This window comes from Dermacentor silvarum, chromosome 4 (assembly GCF_013339745.2).
Source record: "Dermacentor silvarum isolate Dsil-2018 chromosome 4, BIME_Dsil_1.4, whole genome shotgun sequence".
NCBI lineage: Eukaryota > Metazoa > Arthropoda > Arachnida > Ixodida > Ixodidae > Dermacentor > Dermacentor silvarum.
The window spans coordinates 229,574,470-229,599,092 of NC_051157.2; the positions used below are offsets into that span (position 1 = coordinate 229,574,470).

Here is a 24,623-nt window from a genome sequence, read left to right on the forward strand (position 1 = left end):
AAGGCAGACCGGCACGCTCGATGATCCCCGGAACGCCACGTCGGCACTCGGGAAAGGAGCGAGACGGAAGCAGCGGCCGAGGACGTCGCTAGGCCTAACCCGTCACCTCTCCCGGCCACGTCAGCAACAGCGACCGGGTTACCCAGGCTTCCGAGACGAGCCCGTTGAAAGACCGACTTCTACGCAGCAACCTTTATGCGACGGTCGGTGAAACAACCACATCGAAGAGTTTACAAGACTCCGGCCGGGAAAATACGCGCATCGACGGACTTTCGTAAGAAAGACTTTCCTCTATCGTCACTACAGTAGGCCAGTGATGCCAGACTTTGGGGTAGGAAGGGCCTAAGACTAACGGAGGCGAAGTTAAGGATATTTAGTGATTCATTAGGTTGTTTTTGTTAACCTTTATTTATTCATTGTGTTCTAGTTCTGTGTGCACTTGAGTTTTAGTTTGAGGTTTTTTGGTTTTGTGTGAGATTAAAATATGCTTGCTGTGTGGCCATGCGTCTTCCCTCTCCATCTCTCATAACACCCGCACGCCCCCGAGATCGGTGACACACGAAAAACACATCACAACTTGCTGCCACCACGCAATGCTCGCAGTTACTGCGCCATTTTCAGCAGATCACCGGCGCTTCATTTACACGTTTGCCGATTGGTGAACTTTGCGGTGACGTTTTACCTTTCGAACATCGCATTTTTTTTTCTTAACCCGAAGTGACCTAGGCAACGTAATTTTACGGCTCTTGTGTGGCTGATGAGCAGTCGTAATGCCAAAACCACCATGTCCGAGACCTTCACAAAATGGCAGCATGCTGCAGTAGTTTCCAAAGTTTACGCTTCCAAACTAATTCGCTCTCGTGTGCAGAATATAGTCATGTCCCGCCGGTAGTAAAATATATTGCTACACGCGTGTGGTATTTGGTTGTTTGAACGAGGCACGCGGGCGCCTAGACGAAGAAGACGAACTGCTCTGGGCTCTCGAGCTATCGGCTGATCTGGCCAGCGCTGCAGCTATCATTTGTAAATATACTTGTAAATAGTCTCCTGTACTTAATCCTTCGTTCTCGTAACATTTTGGTGGGGCGTGCCGTTCCCCGTCCTCGCCACGGAGCTCGGCAGCGGCCGCACCGTCCAGCTTTCCGCCATGGCTCCCGGTGACACCTCGTCTGCTGCTGCTACTCCAACTCCAACCACAACGTACGTCACGGTAGCCACTCCCCGCGATCCTGGCATATTCTCCGGCCAAGATAATGTCGACGTTGATGACTGGCTACGCATGTATGAGCTTGTTAGCCGCAACAACCACTGGGACCCTACCATAATGCTAGCTAATGTCCTCTTCTACTTGGGCGGAACGCCTCGTGTCTGGTTCCGGACACACGAGGAGGAGATCTCTAGCTGGGACGCTTTCAAGGAGAAGCTCCGCGACCTCTTTGGAAATCCGAACGGTCGGCAGCAGGCTGCAAGGAAAGAGCTTGCTACTCGAGTGCAGTCTTCCACTGAATCGTATGTCTCGTACATACAAGACGTCCTAGCTCTTTGCCGGAAAGTCGACGAGAACATGGTCGAAGTTGACAAGGTTGGCCACGTTCTCAAGGGGATCGCGGACGATGCGTTCCACTTGTTGATCTTCAACAATGTGTCTACCATCGACGTCATTGTCAAGGAATGCCGCCTCTTTGAGCTCGCCAAAAGCCGCCGCGTCATTCCACAATTCTCCCGGCTCCCTAACACAGCTGCGACGTCGTCCTGCGTCGCCCTTACCGCTTCGCCCCCCTCCAATGAGACCGTCACGCGTATTGTTCGCCGTGAGATCGAGGCTGCCAGTCCTGCCACGTTCCATCCGCGCCCACTTGACCCCACCATTGACCAACCAGCCCCAGCGATCTCCCTCATTCAGGAGGTTGTGCGGCAAGAGTTTGCCAACCTCGGTTTTCCTGCTGCCTGCTCCATCTCCCGACCTGACGCCCGCCTGGTGCCGACAGCTGCGCCTCGCAGCGATCTGCATTCCGGATACCGCAACCCTACAGAATGGAGAACTCCGGACGACAAGCCCATTTGCTTTCGTTGCCGCCGCACCTCCTGGTCATCGCCATATTCGAGCTACTTTTCGCCATCTCCTCGCCCATATGCCGACCCTCGCCGCTACTCGCCTCGCCGTATGCCTTCGAGCTCTCACGTATCCGTCGATGACAGTCGTCCCACTCGCTCGCCGTCACCTCAGCGCCGTCGGTCCCCGTCGCCCCAGCCACGCCGCTATTCGTCGCCGACCCATTATGGACCCTCCCGGACGGAAAACTAGGCCATGCAGCTCTAGGAGGTAGTGCTGCATCACGTTCGTCCTGTCCAAATCCTCCGTTGACGCTCCTCACGAACACGAACCTAATTGAAGTAGATGTAGATGGTGTCCCATTGACGGCATTGATTGATACTGGAGCCCAAGTGTCTATAATGAGCGCTAACCTATGTCGTCGCCTCAAAAAAGTTCTTACGCCTGCCGTCACTCGAGCCGTACGCGTCGCCAATGGCGCCACTGTCGCCGTCTGTGGTATGTGCACTGCTCGCGTAGGAATTGCTGGCCGCCAAGTTCCCGTCCTGTTCTCCGTGCTGACCAGTTGCCCTCATGACCTAATCTTCGGGCTCGACTTTCTGACGACGCATTCTGCCCTCATCGACTGTTCCACCGGTACGCTGTGCCTCGAGCTTCCTCTTGTTTCCGACGTTCGCCCCGAACAACCGCACACCCTATGCACTACAGCGTTTGTTCGGTTACCTCCAAAAGCCCTAACCTTCCTCGAATTGGCCTCGACGGCAACCGTGCCTGATGGCGACTATGTCGTGGCCCCTATTCGTGATGTCCTCCTGGCGCGCGACATCTCTGTGCCACACTCCGTCGTTACCCTTGCCGCTAATCGGATGTGTCTCCCCGTTGTCAATTTTGGCTTGACGAAGCAAGTGTTACCTGAAGGCATAGCGGTGGCCACGCTCCGGTCAGTGACAGACGACCACGTCACTGCTTTTGCAGCCGACGCGTCTCCAGATCCTCCTGATTACCCGCCGGATGCCTTGAACCTCGACGGCCCATTACGTCCCATGGTCGCTCCGGACCTCGCCCCTGGCCAAGCAGCCGCCCTGTATCGCCTTTTGCTCTCCTATCGCGACATATTTGACACTGACAATCGCCCACTTGGTCAGACGTCCCTTGTTAAGCATCGGATAAACACTGGTGATGCTGTTCCCATTCATCGCCGACCGTATCGCGTGTCCACGGCAGAGCGGCAAGTTATTCAGCAGGAAGTCAACAAGATGCTCGCCAAAGGCATTGTTGAGCCCTCGTCGAGCCCTTGGGCGTCGCCGGTGGTGCTCGTCAAAAAGAAAGATGGCACGTGGCGTTTCTGTGTTGATTACCGCCACCTAAACCGAATCACTAAACAGGACGTTTACCCGTTACCACGAATTGACGACGCTCTTGATTGTCTTCACGGTGCCAAATACTTTTCGTCCATTGACCTTCGATCTGGTTATTGGCAGATTTCCGTCGATGAGCAAGACCAAGAAAAGACCGCTTTCGTCACTCCAGATGGCCTCTACCAATTTAAGGTTATGCCGTTTGGTTTATGCAATGCCCCCGCCACGTTCGAACGGATGATGGACTCTCTGCTTCAAGGTTTCAAATGGTCAACTTGCCTTTGTTACCTCGACGACGTCCTTGTGTTTTCTCCTACGTTTGAGACGCACCTTGAGCGCGTCGCAGCTATACTTGACGTCTTCCGCAAGGCTGGGTTCCAATTAAACTCATCGAAGTGCCACTTCGGGCGCCGACAGATTACAGTGCTCGGCCATCTCGTCGATGCTTCCGGAGTACAACCCGACCCGGAAAAGGTTCGAGCAGTAACAGCTTTTCCTGTACCTCAGTCTGTCAAAGACGTCTGGAGTTTTGTGGGGCTCTGCTCTTATTTCAGACGGTTTGTGAAAGATTTCGCAGCAATCGCTCGACCACTCACTGAACTTCTGAAGAAAGACGTGCCTTTTACGTGGGGTTCCCCTCAGGCTGCCGCATTTTCACGCCTTATCACGATTCTGACCAATCCACCGATCTTGGCCCACTTTGACCCGTCCGCACCTACAGAGGTCCGAACCGATGCCAGTGGTTATGGGATCGGCGCAGTCTTAGCGCAACGACAACACGGACACGACCGCGTTATCGCCTACGCTAGCCGGCTCCTGACAACTGCAGAGCGCAACTATTCGATCACTGAGCGCGAATGTCTTGCTCTCGTCTGGGCTGTTTCAAAGTTCCGCCCATATTTATATGGCAAGCCCTTCTCAGTAATCACAGGCCATCATGCGCTGTGTTGGCTTTCGTCGCTCAAGGATCCTACTGGCCGGCTCGGTCGTTGGGCTCTCCGACTACAAGAATATCCCTACACAGTGACGTACAAGTCGGGACGCCAACACCAGGACGCAGATTGCCTCTCTCGCTACCCAGTCCAAGACCCGACCTCTACGTCTGATACTGACACCGACGCCTGCGTTCTCTCTGTTTTTCCACTGGTCCATGTCGCCGACGAGCAGCGCCGTGACCCGTCCTTGCGTGTCATCATTGACCGCCTGGAATCGTCACTTGCCGACAGCTCCCTTCACTTATTCACACTTCAAGATGGCGTACTCTACCGCCACAACGTTCACCCCGACGGCCCAGCATTACTCCTTGTGATCCCTAAACACCTTCGCTCGGCTGTTCTCCACGAGCTTCCCGACCTCCCCACTGCCGGTCACCTCGGTGTGTCACGTACCTACGACCGGATTCGCCGACGCTTCTTTTGGCCAGGGCTTGCTCGCTCCGTTCGAAGATACGTAGCTGCGTGTGAGAAATGCCAGCGACGCAAGACACCGTCGACGCTCCCTGCTGGGTACCTTCAACCAATTGACATTCCCGCGGAACCATTCTTTCGGGTTGGTTTGGATTTACTTGGTCCTTTTCCTCTTTCTACCTCTGGGAACAGGTGGATCGCTGTGGCCACAGATTACGCCACGCGCTACGCCATCACCCGAGCGCTCCCTACAAGCTGCGCCACAGATGTTGCCGATTTTCTTCTACGCGACGTGATTTTATTACATGGAGCTCCGCGACAACTTCTCACAGACCGTGGCCGGACATTCCTGTCGAAAGTTATCGCGGACATCCTGCAGTCCTGTGCCACGAGGCACAAGCTATCCACGTCATACCATCCGCAAACGAATGGCCTCACGGAGCGTCTTAATCGCACTCTCACAGACATGCTCGCGAAGTATGTGTCTTCCGACCACACTGACTGGGACCTCGCTCTACCGTTTGTCACCTTTGCGTATAATTCCTCGCGCCACGACACAGCCGGTTATTCGCCATTTTTCCTTCTGTTCGGCCGAGAACCAGCACTGCCCCTCGACACAAGCCTCCCTGTTCACGCAGCACCCACCAGTGAATATGCACTTGACGCCGTCGCCCGCGCTGCCCACGCAAGGGAAATTGCCCGTGGCCGCCTTCTGCACTCCCAAGAGAGTCAACGGCGTTTGTACGACCAGCGACACCGCGACCTGCACTTCCCACCTGGTTCTTTGGTGCTCCTATGGTCTCCGTCGCGTCAGGTCGGCCTGTCAGAAAAACTGCTGTCTCGTTACAATATCACAAGCTCTCGAATTAAAAATAGCAGTCGCACCTGCAGTTCCAAATGACAGGTGATCAGAACCAAGCGCCGTTTTGAAAGTTCTACATGACGGTGCATTTCGTTCTTTAGATGGACGTTTCTAACAAAAGTTTGCAGCTAGGTGTGGGAACGCACTGGGAACAAAAATGACACTGAAACTTTGGTTTTCATACCAAAGTGCTGCCGAATTGTAACTGCTGACACCAGATTGTGTGGTTAATTTTTTAGTGTTTTTAAGGGCGAGTCCATTTATAATAAACTACTGATATGACGACCACTTTTTTCAGAACTATCAAGTTCGTTATAAACGGGTTCGAATGTATAGGCGGCGAGATTTGGGACCTGCCAAATGAGGGATGAGAAACGCCGTCCCGCTCATGCTTTCATTGCATGCTACAGTCAACAACATTCGCAGGCAGCCACATGGAACACTTAGGGACACTTACTGCAGAACGCACTCCGCAGCGAGATTGTTCGGCGAACTCGTGTAGCCTCGGTAGCAATGCTTAAAAGATACATAAAGTGACATTGAAAGTAGATTCAGTAGTAATCTTAAACCACGTTTTTCGTGACTGGAAATGTTATAAGCTCATAAAATATGCTATACAGTAGAACCCCGCTGATACGTTTTTCACGGGACCGTAAAAGAAAAAACATAAGAGCTGGGAAACGCAAGAGCCGAGAAATTCTTACGTGAGAAAAAAAGTCATAGTTTCGCCCGAAAGCCAAAGCATCGATTGCGATAGCAAATAAGTAGACAGCTACAGTAAAAGCTCATTAATTCGGATTTCACGGGACCGAAAAAAACGTCCGAATTAACCGAATGTCGAATTATCGAGGGCATCAAGAAAACAATAAACAAATGCTTACTACGTCAACATGCTCTTATTTACGGTATGAAATAGCAAATCCTATTTATTTTGCACAAACACAATGCGAAAGTTGCAATTCTCGTCATCTCGTAACTGATTAAGAGTTTGCAGCGGCGAGGGTCTCACGACTTCCTTTACAGCGCAGCCGCGGTGCGCGTCTTCATCTGAGACGCGCTTCTCACTAGCGCGCGCGCATCCCGATTATTTTTTCGCCAATGTCGGCCGCCCATCGCAATGTCGACTGTGCTTTTCATCCTCGACGGCTTTGCACTGAGTGAAAACAGCACCCGGGAACGTAACAGCGGGGTCCTATTGTATAACAGTAGAACCCTGCTGTTACGTTCCCGGGTGCTGCGTTTTCCCAGCTGTTACATCGTTTTCAGCCGTTCCCGGCACAGCACTCCTAGAACCCAATGCATTGGTAACCCCGCTGTTACGTCGCAACTGTGGGACCGTTCCCGCATCATGCGTTGCGAACTGGCACCCCGCGCCGGCCCGAGCGGTCAGATGCCAGATGGTTCAAACGGGCTTGTCCAGTCGTCGACTGCAGGTACATTTTTAGTCGCCGAAGGCAAGAAAAGGACCTCTCGGATGTGGTCGACGAGACCGGTATGGCCAACGCAATTTTTTAAGCTTGGCCATTTCTGGCAAAAGGTTTCAACACTACTCCCATTTCTCAATTTTTCCTGTTTCCCGGCTCTTGCGTTTCCCGGCTCTTACGGTTTTTTTTTTATGGTCCCATGAAAAACGTATCAGCGGGGTTCTACTGTATTCTCAATCTCAGGCTGTTTATGTGTAATGACCGCGCAATTGTGTATGCCTGTGCTAGCCACCTTAACTGTGCAGCCGCTGTCGTTTGATCCGAGTTTACTGGACGAAAGTGGTGCATGACGAGGAGACCAAGGCGTGGGGTGCCTCGACAGTAGAGCCTGCTCGACCGCCGTTCAGGATGGTTGTGGTACAAACACAGACGCTCAAACGGAGCAACCGTTCGTCGAGCGCGGGTAAAAGTTGCCCTTTCTCAGTTTACCAATAAATCGAGCGGAGCATGACAGCGTCTTGGTCGTTTTGCAGCCTAACAGACTGCGCATCGCTTGCATCGTTAGCAGACGCGCTTTTGAATATGCGAAATTGACGCAATTTTCTGTATTGTCTGAGCGCGTGAAAGGTGAGCGGGGTTTCGGAGTGGTCTGTAAGCGGCAAATAAGCACTGCAATAAGACGCTTCAAATGCTCGTGATCCGTTCTTGTGCCATCTGCAACGAAATCCGGCATTTTTCCTCTACTCGCCTTGGATGCGACGCTCTCTTGTCCTAGCTTGTGATGATTGATAACATTATTCCGGCTGCAATGAACTCATTTATTTGCACTAAAATTTATTCGGAATGCTTTTTTTAACACTGTTCTTTTGAAAACTGTGCTTAAAATATATGTTGTGCCTACTGATTTTCCATTGTTATCAATGCCAAAGGCACTTTTCTTTCTCGTGTAGCAGCGCGCTGCCAAAGTGACACTGAGTGCTCTGCAGTGCACTTGCTCGAAGTGACACTAAAATTGCCCATGTGACACGACACTTCTAGCCCCCAAAAATATTTGTGATACACGCAAAGACTAGTTGCGGACACTGCACCCTTTGTGGGGCGCAGTTGATGTTTATTGTTGCCTTCTCGTGTAACAGTTCCGTGTTTCTTGTTTCATTCGCGTGTGGGATTCAAATCTACTATCATTGATAATCAATTCACACGGTCACCATAGTGAAATCTATCGAGAGATCACCGATATCATGATGCTCTTTCATGAACAGAATCGCTTATACCTGGCACTCTTGTTTATACATATAACAAGCGACCGCTGTTGATGGAAAGCGCTGAAGGCAAAATTCAAAACTATGTCCTGAAAGATATGCATCCAAAGTGGTTGGGAGCTGGGATGGCTTTGGGATATTACGTGCCAAAACCACAAATGATTATGAGGCACGCCGTAGTGGGAGAGGCTATTAACGTATTTACTCGAATCTAACGCGCACTTTTTTTCCGATAAAACTGGTCCAAAAATTGTGTGCGCATTAAGAATCGAGTACGATCCTAAATCTGCGTTAAAATATAGCCGTCGACATTTCAAAATGGCCGCCTCGCACGCGCGTCGAGCCTAGCCACTCTCTAGCCTAGCTACCGTAGCTTCCTCCATGTGCTGCAGTACGCGTGCTTAGGCAATAGTCTACCGTCTGTCTTCACGTTCTCTGCGTCTGCTCTATCAGCATGAAGTACCGAGTTCATGATGCCGCATTTAAAAGGAAAGTGATAATGTGGGCGGAGACGAACGGAAATCAGACCACATCACGGGCATTCGGAGAATCCGAAACTTGCGTGCAGGACTGGCGCAAACAGAAGGAGAGGATTTTCGCCAGCAAAGCAATGCGGAACGATTTCAGTGGACCGAAGCAGGACGTAATCTGTGACGATCCACTTTGGCGATACGATCGCCTTGGCCCTATCTTCACAGCAATCTGCGACAGAGAAAGTCCGCCGCGCGCCGTGTTTTCGACGCTTATAGGTTGCGTTGACAGTTCGTTTCCGCGGTCAACGAGCGAGATGTGCTCATGTTTGCTTGTGCGCGCGTGACACCGTGCTCGTTAATTTATTTAGTAAGCGAATGTTTGCAAGTTTATCCGGTCAATAAAACTGCTATCCTTACTTCGTATAGCGGTCTACTAATTTGCTATCGCATTCGATGCTGCACCTTTCGGGCAAAACTGCAACTTTTTTCGTTCATCGCAACTTCATTGCATCGGCAGGAAATCTGTTTTTCCAAATGAGAGAAAGTTGTATTTCTGCTTGAAAGCATGAGGTGCGTGGTACTGTAAAGAAGTTTTTTTTTTGTTTTGTTTTGTTTTTTTTTTTGTTTTTTTGTCGTCTGGGAAAATGGGTGCACGTTACAATCGAGGATGCGTTAGAATCGAGTAAATGCGGTAGAAAAAAAAAAAGAAAAAGTGCAGTCTTCCAAGGATAGCGGGTGTCTTCAAATCTTTCAGGCTATGGAGCGAGCCAGTGGAATCCAAGCCAGTGCAAAATAAAACATGACGGCCTTCAAGATTGGGTAGCGTGGCTTGGAACGAGCCATTTAGTCCAGAAAATCGAACTTTGGAGTCTCAATTCGTCCGAAAAGTCAGTTGCGAAAATGCATGAACTCAATGGGAACCCTGACGGTGCATTTTTGAAGTCTAAATATCCAGCAAGTTGACATTTTTGGAGTGAAGCACCCGCCCGCACACCCGCTTTAGGCAGTTATCGATTCCGTGAACATTGTCTGCAACTTTGTTGAGTGCTGTACGGGTGATACAGTTAAACCTGCTTATAACGAACCTCCATATAACGAATTCCTGGATATAACGAAGTTTTTCGATTCCCCGCCGTTACTCAATAGAAGCACATGTATTTGAGACCTCTACGTAACGAAGTGGCAGCGGGAGACCCCTTCGATATAACGAATTTCCCCCTCCGACCACCTAGAGATTTCACCCCAAATTTTGTCATTTTTGCGCGAGCAGCAACCGGAAGCACCTTCTCCGCCACGACGGAATGCGAAGCGAGCGCACGTCTGCGTGCGTGCGTGTGCAAGGTGGGCCTGCATCCCTCGACCCGGCGATTTTGCCGCCGCGGGCATGACCTTTCCCCCTCCCTTCATTCAAACCTGATCCTGCCGCTTGCTGCAGTTGGCCTAGCCCGCCAAGCCGGCACTCTCTCCTTTTCCAGCTGATGTTGCCGACGCACTGGTACACGCTGTGGCACATCAGACTCGATGAGCGCAGACACGCCCGGTCAAACGCTGCCGGCGTGTGGAAGCGCCGCTGGAGAAGCGACCGAAGTGACCTTCGTGCTGTTGTCTATCGCTTCAACGCAAACTGAGCGCCGAGAACACAAAACACGCAGAAAGCTACGAGACGCCGACGCACCTACACTGCTAGACTCTGCCCCAACGCAGATTGCTTTCAAGTTACGGCCTGTGCGACCGTGCGCCGCCCCGTTATCCCTCCCCCTCGCTCCCTCGCCCGCTGCCTCGAGCGCAATGGAAGAAGGCCCGCTTCCTCCCTGCTTTTCTTGCGCGCGCGATATTTAGACGCGGTCGTCGGCTCCCCTCCCACGTTTTCACTCGCACATACAGCATACGGCGCGCAGCGACTGCGTTATCGCCCTTGGACTTAGGGTACGGCCACGCTAGCGGCAAAAACACGCAGCAAAAACGCGCGTCAGAAACGCGCGGCAAAAGCGGCAGGAATCGGGGGTCTTGCGGCGTGCCGCGCGATGAAGAACCAATCAAGAGCGACGAGGGTGACGTCACGGAGCCATCACAACCGGAACGCCGCCGGTCCGCGCCGGGTTTTCAATCGACGATCGTCGTCTCTCGCATGAACCAACGAGCGCTCGCGGTGTTGCTCGCCCGTTCGGAGAGCGCAGGAGATCTTATCGCGCTGCCGCGCGGCGAGACGCGCGTGCCACGGTAGCCTCGCGGCAAGGCGCTGACGCGCAACTTGCCGCTCGCTGCATGACGCACTGAGTTCTATGGGAGCTGTCCGGGACGCGTATTTCCAATTGCGAGTAGGTACAGCCTTTGACCGCTGGCGCCACGCCGCGCCGCTCGCGCGTACCATGTTTCTAGCCGCCGCCGTCGGAACGGAGGAGGCGTTGACGGAGAAAACACTGGGCTGGTGGTGACTAGCCTGCTGTTAGGATCGGTGGTATTATGAACGCATCACTGTTTTGATGATCCAAATATAATCTCACTATCAGGGAGGGAGCAGTCTACCTGACTGGAGCAGTATTTTTTTTATTTGGGGTGTTGCGGAGCGCAGCGTAGCAACACCCCAACGACCGCCGCTTCGCGTCGGTGCCCGGCACCACGGCTGCCGCCGTGGCACCGGGGTTCAAGCGACCGCGCTGGCAAACAGAGAGGAAAAAAAAAAGAAAAGCATGATATTAAGAAAAAAAAAATTCTAGCCCGGGCGGAATTCGAACCAGCGTAAGCATGATCCCAAAGCGAGCGCCGTAGCCACTCAGCCATACAGCCACGCTTCCAAGGTTTGCATTCATGCGAACCATATGATTGCGTTCGTGCGCCCTCGGCGAAAGAAACCACCTAGAAACGCGGTTCGCGCGAGCGGCGCAGCGTGGCACCAGCGGTCAAACGCTGTACCTACTAGCAATTGGAGTGTTGCATCCGGTACCGGTCGAAAACGACGTAACAGCCGGGAAAACGCAACGACGGAAAATGGGTGCGCATTACAATTGAGGGCGCGTTAAAATCGAGTAAATACGGTAAACGTTTATTTTTTGAATTTTCGTGCCAAACCTGCATATAACGAAATCCTCTTTATAACGAAGTTTTTCGGAAATTTCTCAATTTCCTTATATCCAGGTTTAACTGTATTTATATGTTATGTGTTGCGAGCCAGCTGGAGAGCATGGCACTTGGGCTGGCGAACTACCGCGCCAAGTAATCCCGCATCAGCGATTACTTCGAGTAATCTTTCTCGGACATGGAAAATAAAAGTGATTTGTTTTTGCGGCAAGTTCTTGTTTGTTTTCTATTTTTTATTCATTTCGGTTAATTCGAAATGCGCTTACTTCGAAGAATTTTCGTCGTCTGGCGACCTTCGAATTATCGAGCTTTTACTGTATCTCCGAAAGTTATTGGCCAAAAAGACCACACAAGATTGAAGCCGAGCACTAAATGAACCAACAGCAACGTTCCCGCAAATCGTGCTCTGTCGCCATTTTGTGATGGCGATAACACTGCGTTTGACGGCTGTTGCCAATGCCGCAAACACGGTTTTGGTTTCGTATCCAATTGTAACACACAGGCGATTTTCGGACCCATTTTCTTGGAAAGAAGGTGCGCATTAAATTCGGGTAAATACGGTACGTCCTGCTCACCTCCAACCCAGGTGCCAAGGACCATGCAACTTGTCCTACTTTCAAGATAACAAAATATTTGTGGCAGCCCCCATAACAAATACCACATTTAGTGCAAATTTTCTAAAAAAGAAGCTGCATCAATTATTTGATCCACTGCGGCACCCAGATGTTGGTGCACAATGCCGTCAAGCTATTGGAACCTGCAGTGTGCCAAAGGCAAGCCCACCTGAGAGGGCTGGCCTCCTCCTGCTGTGGAGTCGGGGCAGTGGTGGTCACCATGGCAGCGGGCGCTGCTGTGGCCATCAGGCCTTCGGAGCTGACGGGAGCAAACACCAATGGTGCAGCAGCCACTTGGTCGCTCCCTTCGAGCTGCAGGGGTTGCAGCTGACCCAGCACCAGCTGAGAGCCACCACCCACCAGGGCCTCCCCAAGCAGAACAGGCTGGCCATCCTCCTGCACCAGCAACCGTTTTGCCCTCGAGATTAAACATTTTCATTTTTTACCTGCACTGGCTACAGAAGTGTAGGACTACGCCATGTTTTTAAACTTGTGTAGAACAAGTGTAGCTCAGCCCACCTACACTAAGCCATTTTTAGAGCAGTAGTAGCACGAAAACACTACTTTCTACACTGCAGTTTCGATGACCGTAGGTAGCAGACAAACAAACAAGCTGGCATTGCAAACACACGGCACTATTTTGTCGGTGACTGTCAGCACTGATATGGCAACGATAGTCACTTCACCATCAAAAAACATTATGGGGTTTTATGTGCCAAAACCACGATCTGATTATGAGGCACGCCGTAGTGGGGGACTCTGGAAATTTGGCCCACCTGGGGTTCTCTAACGTGCACCTAAATCTAAGTACACGGGTGTTTTCACATTTCGCCCCCATTGAAATGCGGCCGCCGCCGTGGGGATTCGATCTCGCGACCTCGTGCTCAGCAGCCCAACACCATAGCCACTGAGCAACCACGGCGGGTTACTTCACTATCAAAGCACAGACCTTACCCGACAAAAAGCATATCAAAATTTGCGATTACAGTCAGACAGATGTAACATTGATAACAGCCGAAATGCAATCATTCCTCCTCGATTTCATGTGCGATTTGTCTAGGTGCATAGTTAAGGAAAACTGGTGCCTCTATAAATATAATCTGGGTTCTTTAGTCCAACGCTTCATGCCACAGCGAAAGATAATTTATGACCCTCGATTGCCCTGGTTTACTACTGCTGCTCTAAAATGGCTTTCGAACAAAAGTGCCACAGGGATCCATCTTGGATCCCTTGCTATTTATTATATACATTAATGACCTTTGCTGTATTCCAGATTGTCATAAATTAGTAATGTATGCGGACGATGCCAATGTTTTCTTTGAGGGTGCTTCTCTTGTTGATCTTGAACGGAAAGTGAACCATTTTTTAAATCAGCTCTCATCATGGCTAAGACAAAACAGGTTAAGTTTAAACACTAATAAGACTAAGTACATGTTATTTGCCCCTGGGTGATTCCACGAGAGATCAACACGGGTCCAAAAATTCATATTTTAGATTCCATTCAATATTTTATATTTTGTGCGCATATCACTCGGTAGTACGAAAGTGAACTTGCCTTCTTTGACAAATGGATACTTTAGGAGAAAAAAAATGTCCAAGTTCTTCAGGTTGCAGGTGCCATTTTCATGCACCGGGCATTCTTGCAAATTCACAACAATGTGAAATACAAAATATTACGGCTACAAAGAATGAATTTTCTTCTGTAAAACGTATACGTAAAGAAGAGTCAGCAAGCTTTGTTTGAGGCTTCTGTGCAAAACGGAAGTGTTTTAGAAAACATTCTTAATTTGCTACACTTTTCGAAATTTGCTATATTTACGAATTTTTATCTAGTAAACTAATGCATGTAGCCTTTTGAAATTTGGTGGGCTATGAGACCTTAACCTGTTCAACGATTTTGCTGAATATCGTTGTGGTAGCACAAATTTCCATTTTTACAGTTTGCCTCAAATGTGAAGTTTTGACGAAAATGAACACTATTTAAAAATCAAAATAAAAAAAACCCATCGTTAATTTCTCTCAAAATTTCGTAAACAGCTGTCCACAGACACTGGAAAAAGAACATTAAAAAACATCTTGCATTATTTTGTTTTTAATGACACTATATGTGGTAGAAATGAGAGCTTTGCCGGGATGCAGCAAGGTGCTAAGAAATAGGGACATCGGGGTAAAAAGAACGTCTATTAGCCTCTGACTTGCCTAAACTTGGCCATGATTGCTACAAAAGGGCAGTTTTGGTAAAATATTATTATGATTGCAAGCATGCAGTTCTCGAATGACTAATTTTCTGACGTAAATACTACTGGGTCATCATTCGCGCCCATATTTTGTTAGCACTTTGAGATGATGCTCTTCTAAAAATCGTCTCTTTTGAACGAGTTGGTAGAGTGTAGTAGAATGGGGAGTAGGTCCGTGGGAGGCGGTGGCAAACCGGTGGTAAAGCGAAATACGTTGAAAGTTGCTGGCGGTGTGGCTGCCGCCTTAAGAGGAAGCTTTAGCTTGGGTGCTCTTATCTAAGTACATGTAAAACGAGAATTCGTTTTTCTCGGCAACCACTGCAGCACATTTGATGACGTTTGTTGCAGTTCAAAGAAAAGTGAAACTCTAGTGACTGTTGGTTGCGATTTTTTTTATTTAAGTCGTCAACTGTTTAATAAAATTGACAAAATAGCAGAGCTTCAGAAAACGAAACTATCAAATTTACAACTCTAACTCAGCAATGAAACATGATGTCACAATCTTGTAAACTGCACCGAATAGTAAATCTAAAGTGGGCAAAATTGCTATATTCTACATGGCTTTAAAATAGACTACTATTTTGTGTGTAGAACTTGTGCAAAATTCTTGTAAACAATGTAACAAATTCATGTAAGAAATAAATTGGCATACCAAATTTGTCTGCTTTGAATGCTCTAATAGATGCCGTTCACAGGTCTGCGATATCTTTTAGATAGGTGCAGAGCTATGAATTTGTAAACATTGTGCCTCTATTTTTTTCAAACTTACCAATACTTGAAAATTCCAGTTAAATAATGCAGGCCAGAAATCGACATTTCGCGTCCGACAGTCATAAGAATTTACCTTTCTCTACCATGTGCAACAAATTTAAGTAAAATCGGCCCAGTGGTTATCTCAGAAAATCGTTTCTGCGTTTTACATGTATTTGAATAGGCGGCATCGGAGTTGGGCCCGAGCTAAAGCTTCCTCTTAAGAGCAAGCTTTATTAGATTCGCTTCATTAGATCTGCGTGATCTGGCCCTCTGGATCAGTTGGTCTTATTGAAAATGCGGAAAGAACCGCCATTACTGCAGCGCTTCGTAAACTGAGGACGCGTTCTCAGCACGCTATCATCTTTTCTGATTTGCCAGCGGTGCTCCAACAATTATCCCGTGCATTGTATGGCAGCAAGTTCGGCCGACAGTCATTGATGTTAGCTAAGGAGCTCAGCAACAGGCATTTCATTCTGAAGTTTCAGGGGATACCGCCACATGTTGGACTTGCAGGCACTGATGCAGCATATTACAGTAAGAGTGCCAATGAATCACCCCTTATATAAAGACTTCTCAGCACTTTGAATATCACTTCACCATCCAGGAGTGGTTTTAGCACTTTGAATATCACCTCACCATCCAGGAGTGGTTTAAGGAATCTGCCACGCAGAAGCTCTACGCTGTTTCATAAAGTAAGAACTAGTTCCGCGAACCCCCCCCCCCCCTCCCTGTTAACGCAGAAGAGTTCATCTGTACCTGCCAATACTGCAATAAAAACAGAAACGCTCTACTTGAGGCTGCGCATAGAGGACAATTTCCTTAAGACTGTGCGGAATAGGTAATGTTTCCCAAAACACATAAGTTGCTGAGAGAGGAAGTGTCGCATCTCTTTCCACCTGTTCAACCCCCTTTTTAAAGAGGCGGCAGAAGAGAGCAACCGCTGGCACTATCTGCCAGCTAAATCAGCGCTAACCAACACCCCCCCACCCTTGTATCTTAGGTTATACTGTATAATGACGTTGCCGACGGAGCCATCGCGAGTACAACATTTTTAGAGACTTTTACCTGCCGTAAATTTTGTTACTTGTGTACATGCACAGGGAGTTTACCGCTAAATCTGCAATTATCTGCGCTGCAAGCTACGCACACTTGTTAAATAAAATGAGCCATGTAAAGGTTGCTCTGTTGACGTATCTTTACTCACATTCAAGAGAATGTGTATTGTACTAAACGGTATTTTATGCATAAGTATTAACCATAAGGGTAAAATTACCTTTTTGGCGCAATCATGGCCAAGTTTAGGCAAGTCAGAGGCTAATGGACGTTCTTTTTACCCCGATGTCCCTATTTCTTAGCACCTTGCTGCATCCCGACGAAGCTCTCATTTCTACCACATATAGTGTCATTAAAAACAAAATAATGCAAGATGTTTTTTAATGTTCTTGTTCCAGTGTCTGTGGACAGCTGTTTACGAAATTTTGAGAAAAATTAACGATGGGTTTTTTTTATTTTGATTTTTAAATAGTGTTCATTTTCGTCAAAACTTCACATTTGAGGCAAACTGTAAAAATGGAAATTTGTGCTACCACAACAATATTCAGCAAAATCGTTGAACAGGTTAAGGTCTCATAGCCCACCAAATTTCAAAAGGCTACATGCATTAGTTTACTAGATAAAAATTCGTAAATATAGCAAATTTCGAAAAGTGTAGCAAATTAAAAATGTTTTCTAAAACACTTCCGTTTTGCACAGAAGCCTCAAACAACGCTTGCTGACTCTTCTTTACGTATACGTTTTACAGAAGAAAATTCATTCTTTGTAGCCGTAATATTTTGTATTTCACATTGTTGTGAATTTGCAAGAATGCCAGGTGCATGAAAATGGCACCTGCAACCTGAAGAACTTGGACATTTTTTTTTCTCCTAAAGTATCCATTTGTCAAAGAAGGCAAGTTCACTTTCGTACTACCGAGTGATATGCGCACAAAATATAAAATATTGAATGGAATCTAAAATATGAATTTTTGGACCCGTGTTGATCTCTCGTGGAATCACCCCCCTGTGAATAAGCCAAGAAACTTCAACATGAGCATCTCCTATGAAGGCCATATATTAGAGCAGGTTAAGACACAGAAGTTTCTGGGTGTATGGTTCCAGGAGGACTTATGTTGGAATGAGCACATAGTAAAGTTAACGGCTGATTTAAGTAGGAACATTGGATGCCTGTACAAATTAAGTTCTTTAATACCACTGTGGCTAAAAAAGACGCTTTATTATACTCTTTTTTACTCTCGACTATCTTATTGTGCGCTTGTGTGGGGGACTACAATATCAACGAATTATTTTAAACTGACTGTTTTGCAAGAAAGGGTTCTGAGAATCTTTGAAGATTTTCATGGTCCTATACGTGACCTGCGGACAGAATCGTTGTTTTTGAAGCACCTTATGATTAAAGCTAATCAAATATATTATTTCAAGCTTTTCCAGTATATACAACGCAACAGGCTTTATTGTTTGCAAGATACTCGGGATTGTTCGTATACTTTTCGTACATACACACGAAGAACTCCAAAGATCAGAACTACTTATGGACGGCAATACACTGCATTTCAGGTGCCTACTCTGTTAAATAAAATCAACGGCCTCTTAGACATAGAAAGTGCCAGTTCCAAGAAAGTTCTTAGGAGGTTCCTGATTAATAATAACATTGAATTTTCTTGATTATTGTTATGTGTTCCTATTTGCCTATATCGTTTAGCGTGTGTCAATACCAGGAATATACCATATGCTTTGTTGTATCTCTAAGCATACGTTGTTTTTTAAAAAAAAATTTTATACTTTGCGTATATGTCCTTGTTTTGCTTTATCTGGGAGTGATGAGCAATCACATCTAGTGTATTGTCAACACGCTTCAATATGACAAGTGCGGTGTTATGTATATATGTGTATATTATAAGACCGAGACTGACCGAGCTGTCAAGCGCTTTTTATTCCAAAAAGCAAACGCCCCAGCTCATGCGCGTAGAAGTAGAAGAACAGGGAAGGTGATGATGGCTATGTACAAATGAAAAGGACGAAGTACGTTAATAGTGCTTACACTAACTTCCCCCCGTCATGGAAGCGGCCAGCCTGGCCGCAGATTACAGATTATCTAAACGGGGAGTGAAGGGCTTCATCCGCGAGACGTGAACAATTTCGGCATTCCGGCGGTGCCGGTCAGTGACGGAGTGTACTGGGCGCACGAGATAGTTCACTGCAGATGTTTGCTGCACAACGGTGTATGGGCCAATATAGCGTTGAAGGAACTTCTCACAGAGGCCTGGAGTTCGGGCTGGAGTCCAAAGCCGGACTTGGTCTCCAGGGTGAAAACGGAGGTCACGGCGTTTGTTGTCGCAGCGACGTTTGCGCTCAGCTTGGGTAGCTTCCGTGCTTTGCCGGGCGATTTGACGGCAATGTGCAACTCTGGCAGCAAAATCTTCTGGAAGGGAAGCGGTAGGCGAAGAAGGTGCTAAAAAGAATTCTCTGTCAAATATGGTGGAAGGAGATCTTCCATATACAAGGAAGAAAGGGCTGTAACCGGTAGTCCGTTGAATAGCAGTATTATAGGCGAATGTCACAAAAGGAAGAATTTTATCCGAGTTAGTGTGGTCAGGCCGGATGTACATGGAAATCATGTCAGACAGCGTACGGTGGAAGTGCTCAGTGAGGCCATTGGTCTGCGGATGATAGGTAGAAGTAGATTTGTGCACGGTATCAGTGGCCCGAAGAACTTCCTCGAGAACTTGCGAAATAAACGCCTTGCCACGGTCACTCAGAAGAACGCGAGGAGCCCCGTGGCGCAAGACGATGGAGCGCAAGAAAAAGTCAGCAACCTCAGACGCGGTACCGCCTCGCAGAGGGGCAGTCTCAACATATCTGGTTAAATGGTCGACCGAAGTGACAATCCAACGGTGACCAGAGGGTGTCAAAGGCAAGGGACCATATAAATCAATGCCAACAAATTTAAAAGGTGCGTCCGGGCAAGGCAGAAGTTGTAGTAAACCGGCAGGAGGGGAAGTCAAGCGTTTTCGGTGCTAACATGACGCACAGGAGGCAATATATTTGGCCACCGTTGTGGATAGGCCAGGCCAGAAGCAGCGGGTCTTGATGCGGTCGTAAGTCTTGTGGAAGGCGACGGCGCGTTACCGGGAGAGAGCGAGAGTGGGCAGCGAGACAATGCGTCTGCATCATGATGACTTTTTCCAGACTTGTACGTTATTGCAAAGTCATATTCCTGCAAGCGGAGTATCCAGCGTCCTAAGCGTCCTGACATGTTTTTCATTGATGACAGCCAACACAGAGCATGATGGTCGGTGACGATGGTGAAGTGGCGGCCGTAAAGGTATGGGCGAAATTTCTGAATCGACCAGACGATAGCCAGGCACTCTTGCTCTGTAATGGTGTAGTTCCGCTCAGCTGGAGAAAGTGTTCGGCTGGCATATGCGATGACTTGCTCTTTAGAGGCTGCATTACGTTGCAGAAGTACTGCGCCAATACATGGTGCGCTTGCGTCAGTATGGAGTATGGTGGGGGCTCGATCATCGAAGTGGCGAAGCACTGGTCCGGAAGTAAGATGTTGCTTAAGGGCTTGAAAAGCTGATTCGCATTCGTTAGTCCATGTGAAAGAGGCACCGGTAACCAGTAGCTTGTGTAGAGGAGCTGCTATGGCAGCAAAGTTGCGTATAAATCGACAAAAATATGAAGCCAAGCCGAGGAAACTACGTAGATCTTTCTGCTGCTGGGGCCGAGGAAAGTGGAGAACAGCACTAATCTTTTCGGGGTCTGGCTGGATGCCATCTTTTGAGACGACGTGGCCCAATACTTTTATAGTCTTGCTTGCAAATTTGCATTTTTTTGTATTGATCTGGAGACCAGCATTTGCAAGGCACTTGAGAACTTCGTCTAATCGATGAAGATGTTGGCTGAAGTTAGACGAAAAGATGACAATATCGTCCAGATAACAGAGGCAGGTCTTCCATTTTAGTCCACGAAGTACGTTACCTATCATGCGCTCAAATGTGGCGGGAGCGTTACAAAGACCAAAAGGCATCACGTTAAATTCATAAAGTCCGTCTGGTGCAGCGAATGCGGTCTTTTCTTTGTCAGCCTCGTTCATCGGAATTTGCCAATAGCCTGATCGAAGATCAAAGCTGGAGAAATATTCCGCCCCTTGCAGTGTGTCCAAAGTGTCGTCGATTCGAGGTATTGGATATACGTAATTGCGTGTGATCTTATTGAGCGCTCGATAGTCGACGCAAAAGCGAACGGAGCCATCCTTTTTCTTTACTAGAACCACGGGAGAAGCCCAGGAACTAGATGAAGGTCTAATTATCTTCCGCGCAAGCATGTCAGCAACCTGTTGTTCAATGACCCTCCGTTCGGACGGCAAGACACGATAGGGGCGTCGTCGTATTATTGCGGAACCATCGGTTTCGATGCGGTGTGAAGCCACAGAAGTTTGGCTCAACACAGGGGAACAGCTATCGAAACAGGCTTTGTGCTTCGCTAAGACCGCCAATAAGGCTTCGGACTACGCGGCGGTTAGGTCAGAACCAAGAACGGCTGGGGGAGGGAAGGAATCATCCAAACCTGAGGTAGGTGCTGGCGATGAAGAAGGGCAAAGCGTGACTATAGAGATAGGTTGAGTGTCGGCGAGGGTTGCCACAGTCATCCCTTTGGGCAGCATCACAGGATCTGGGGTCGTGTTGCAGGCAGACAGAAGGGCGCGGCCACGTGAAAACCGGACGAGACAGGCGGCAATGAGGATTCCACGAGAAGTACAGCGGGAAGAAGGGGCGACTAGAGCGGCTCCGTTGGCGATCTGCCGGAATGTTACGGATACAACGTCTTCGTGACCAGGACGCAGGACGTAGTCTTCATCAATGGCCAAGTTCACGCATGAAGGTGAAGAATCTGTAACAGGTGCAAGCGCTGTATCCGCGATGTGGACAACTTCCTCTCTACATGAAATGACAGCTGAAGCAGAATGTAGGAAGTCCCAACCCAAGATAAGTTCATGGATACAGGTTGGAAGCACGATAAACTTAATGTGGTGGCGAATGCCGTCGATGAAAACAGGAGCAGTACACTGTCCGTCGGGGTGTATGAATGCATTATTAGCACCACGCAAAATATGTCCAAGATAAGGCGTTTTCACTTTCCGGAGCCGTGAACACAGATCACTACGAAGAACAGAAACGGCGGCACGGTATCGATGAGAGCAGACGCGGGAACACCTTCAACAGTTACATAAAGCATGTTGGCCGGGCGAACAGGAGGAATTTTTGAAGACCGATAGGAAGCAGTTTCCCCTCCAAAAACTGCAACAGTTAGTTTTCCGAGTGCTGGTCGGCAAGATGGGAAGTGGGGCGAAGCGGCGATGTAGAGCGCCGGTAAGGCGAAGGAGAACGACGTCTGGCCGAACGGGAACTATGAGGCAGATTGGGAGCAGCTGGAGGAGACGGTGAACGCTGCTGAGGGAACGAGTACGAACCGGGATAGTAGGAGTCTGGTCGGCGAGTGCGGTCTCTCTCGTGCTCAGCATAGCCTCGTCTTTCATCCTGCTGGCGACGGCGGCAGAAGCGCGATATATGGCCGCGTGTACCACAGTAAAAACAAACCGGACGAGGTGGACGCCACTGAGGGTAGGATGGCGCCGCAAGTGCTCTGGTTCCCATCGAAGCCAAATGGTCATAGGTAACGTCAGGAGGCACGGAGGTCACGGTAGGGGTGGGGAGCGAAGCAACATCCGCGTAGGTAGGTGAGGGGCACGCTACCGGAGCAAGATGCGTCGTGGGTGTAGTCATCGCTGTCAACTCCTGCTTTACAACCTCGAGCAAGTCGAAGGTGGGGGTTGGGGCACAGGCAGTAGGTGAACGCCTCAGGTCTAATATTTGAAGCTCCTCGCGGATGAGAGCACGGAGATCTGAAGAATGGGGAACCTGAGGATCGCTACTGTCATGTTGAAGACGAAGAGACTGCATTTTGTCCAGGCGCTGACACGTGGCAGTGATGTCTTGGACAGAAGCCGGATTTTGCACGATTAAGGCGTTGAACGCGACAGACCCAATGCCTTTTAATATGTGTCGCACGCGTTCGGCTTCCGTCATGCTAGGGTTCGCACGGCGGCACAGAGCCAAGACATCCTGTATGTATGAGGTGTAAGACTCTTGCGGAAGTTGGAGGCGCGTGCCCAGCTTCTGCTTGGCGACTTCTGCATGGCTAGACAAGGAAGCGAAGACTTGCCGCAGCTTGGCGGTAAACGTGGACCAATCCGCGATGTCGGATTCATGATTGAAATACCACGTCTGTGCAACACCGGTCAAGTAGAATGCGACGTGCCTCAATTTCTGGGTATCGTTCCACTTATTGCAAGAACTCACGCGGTCGTAGTTGTCGATCCAATCGTCGACGTCATCACCGCGGCGTCCCGCAAAGACAGGGGGATCACGTTGAGGGCACGTCACAGTCCAAGAGGGAACCGCAGGCGGAGTCGTTTGTGCGGTAGGGTTAGAGGCGCCGGAAGGGCCGGGGTTGGAAGTGTTCATCATAGTAGGGGTAACCGGGCGCAGGCGGCGACCGGAACGTAGCTCCAGGGAGGACGGGAACGCGAGAGGACGTCGGGGTCTTGACGTACCTCCACCACTTTATAAGACCGAGACCAACCGAGCTGTCAAGCGCTTTTTATTCCAAAAAGCAAACGCCCCAGCTCATGCGCGAAGAAGTAGAAGAAGAGGGAAGGTGATGATGGCTATGTACAAATGAAAAGGACGAAGTACGTTAATAGTGCTTACAATATCTAATGATGCTTCTGTATTATATACGTTACATTACTCTGTATACGCCCCCCCCCCCCCCTCAGTTTTCTTTTCTTCCTTCTTTTTCTGGTATGGCCTGCGTGCCGCACTGCAAAGGCCTTTTGTCAGGCTTCAAGCCTTTTGCTCCATTTTCTGTTCTTTGTGCACCAATGGCCCCAATCATTGGGTTGCCCATTTTCCAGTAAACATGCAGTACAGAGCGTGCCAACACTACTTTGCCGGAAATGTTGCACCCATTGTGGAACACTGTCAGCCGCTCGGACCTTGTCCAACTGGCATGCGATGATCCCCAGTGCTGCTCGGTGCTTAATGATGCGTTTGCTCCTTTTTTCTGTAAAATCACACCTGTTTCTTTCTCATGTTTTCGTGACCATAGCTTTCCTCCTATGGATTTCATAATCATTGATTCTGTAGGCATTGGTAAACTCATTAGTAATCTTAAATTTCATCATCGCCTGGCTGTGATTCAATTACATCAAAAATACTGAAAATGACACAAGTATACGCCTTTGTTATCCTGTCCGATATTTTTGATTATGAGTGCTACACAGTTCCCGGTGATTGGAAGGTAGGGAAGGCGATCCCTGTCCATAAGACAAGTAATGTACATCTTCCCAGTAATCACAGACCCATATAACTTACAAGCATCCCATGTAAGCTTCTTGAGCACATTATTTATACAATTTTTAGCAGACAACTCTTTCTTCACTAACTACCAGCATGGTCTCAGGAAAATTTTTTCCTGTGAAACGCAGCTATTATCTTTTACTAATGATCTCTTCACACATAACGAGATCAGCTCTGACATTGACTGCATATTCTTCGATTTCGCTAAAGCTTTCAATGGGGTGGTGCATGACTTTCTTCTTCTTAATTTAAGCAAACTTAACATAGACACCAAGGTATTCCACTGGATTAAAAACTTTTCTTTCTGACCGCGCACCCAGTCTCATCCAGTGTCCCAGACGGATCCGTGTTGGGACCCTTGCTCTTTGTCATGTACATTAACGACCTCCCTGACATTTCAACTTCAAAATCGGTGCATTAAATGCATGATGCGGCTAAACATGCAAATATCTCGACGGGGTCACACTATTAGCAGCGTGTATTTTCTTGACGGTATCCTACTTGACCTCTCACAAGTGCCTCGGCATCAGTTGCAATCTTTCTTGGCGCATACATGTCGACTATGTTACTAACAGTGCAAACTGCATGCTGGGTCACCTATGAGGTAATTTGTCCTTATCA

The 24,623-nt window shown here is 48.6% G+C and overlaps 1 protein-coding gene across 1 annotated transcript in view; it reads right to left on the reverse strand.

Annotated features, from left to right (window-relative positions):
- The window catches only part of LOC125945147 (uncharacterized), a 414,471-nt gene that overhangs the window by 375,052 nt on the left and 14,796 nt on the right, over positions 1–24,623 (reverse strand). Inside the window, exon 3 of the mRNA XM_049666722.1 lies at positions 12,700–12,926. Coding sequence (XP_049522679.1) covers positions 12,700–12,926 — 227 coding nt within the window. The remainder of the gene's footprint in view (positions 1–12,699; positions 12,927–24,623) is intronic.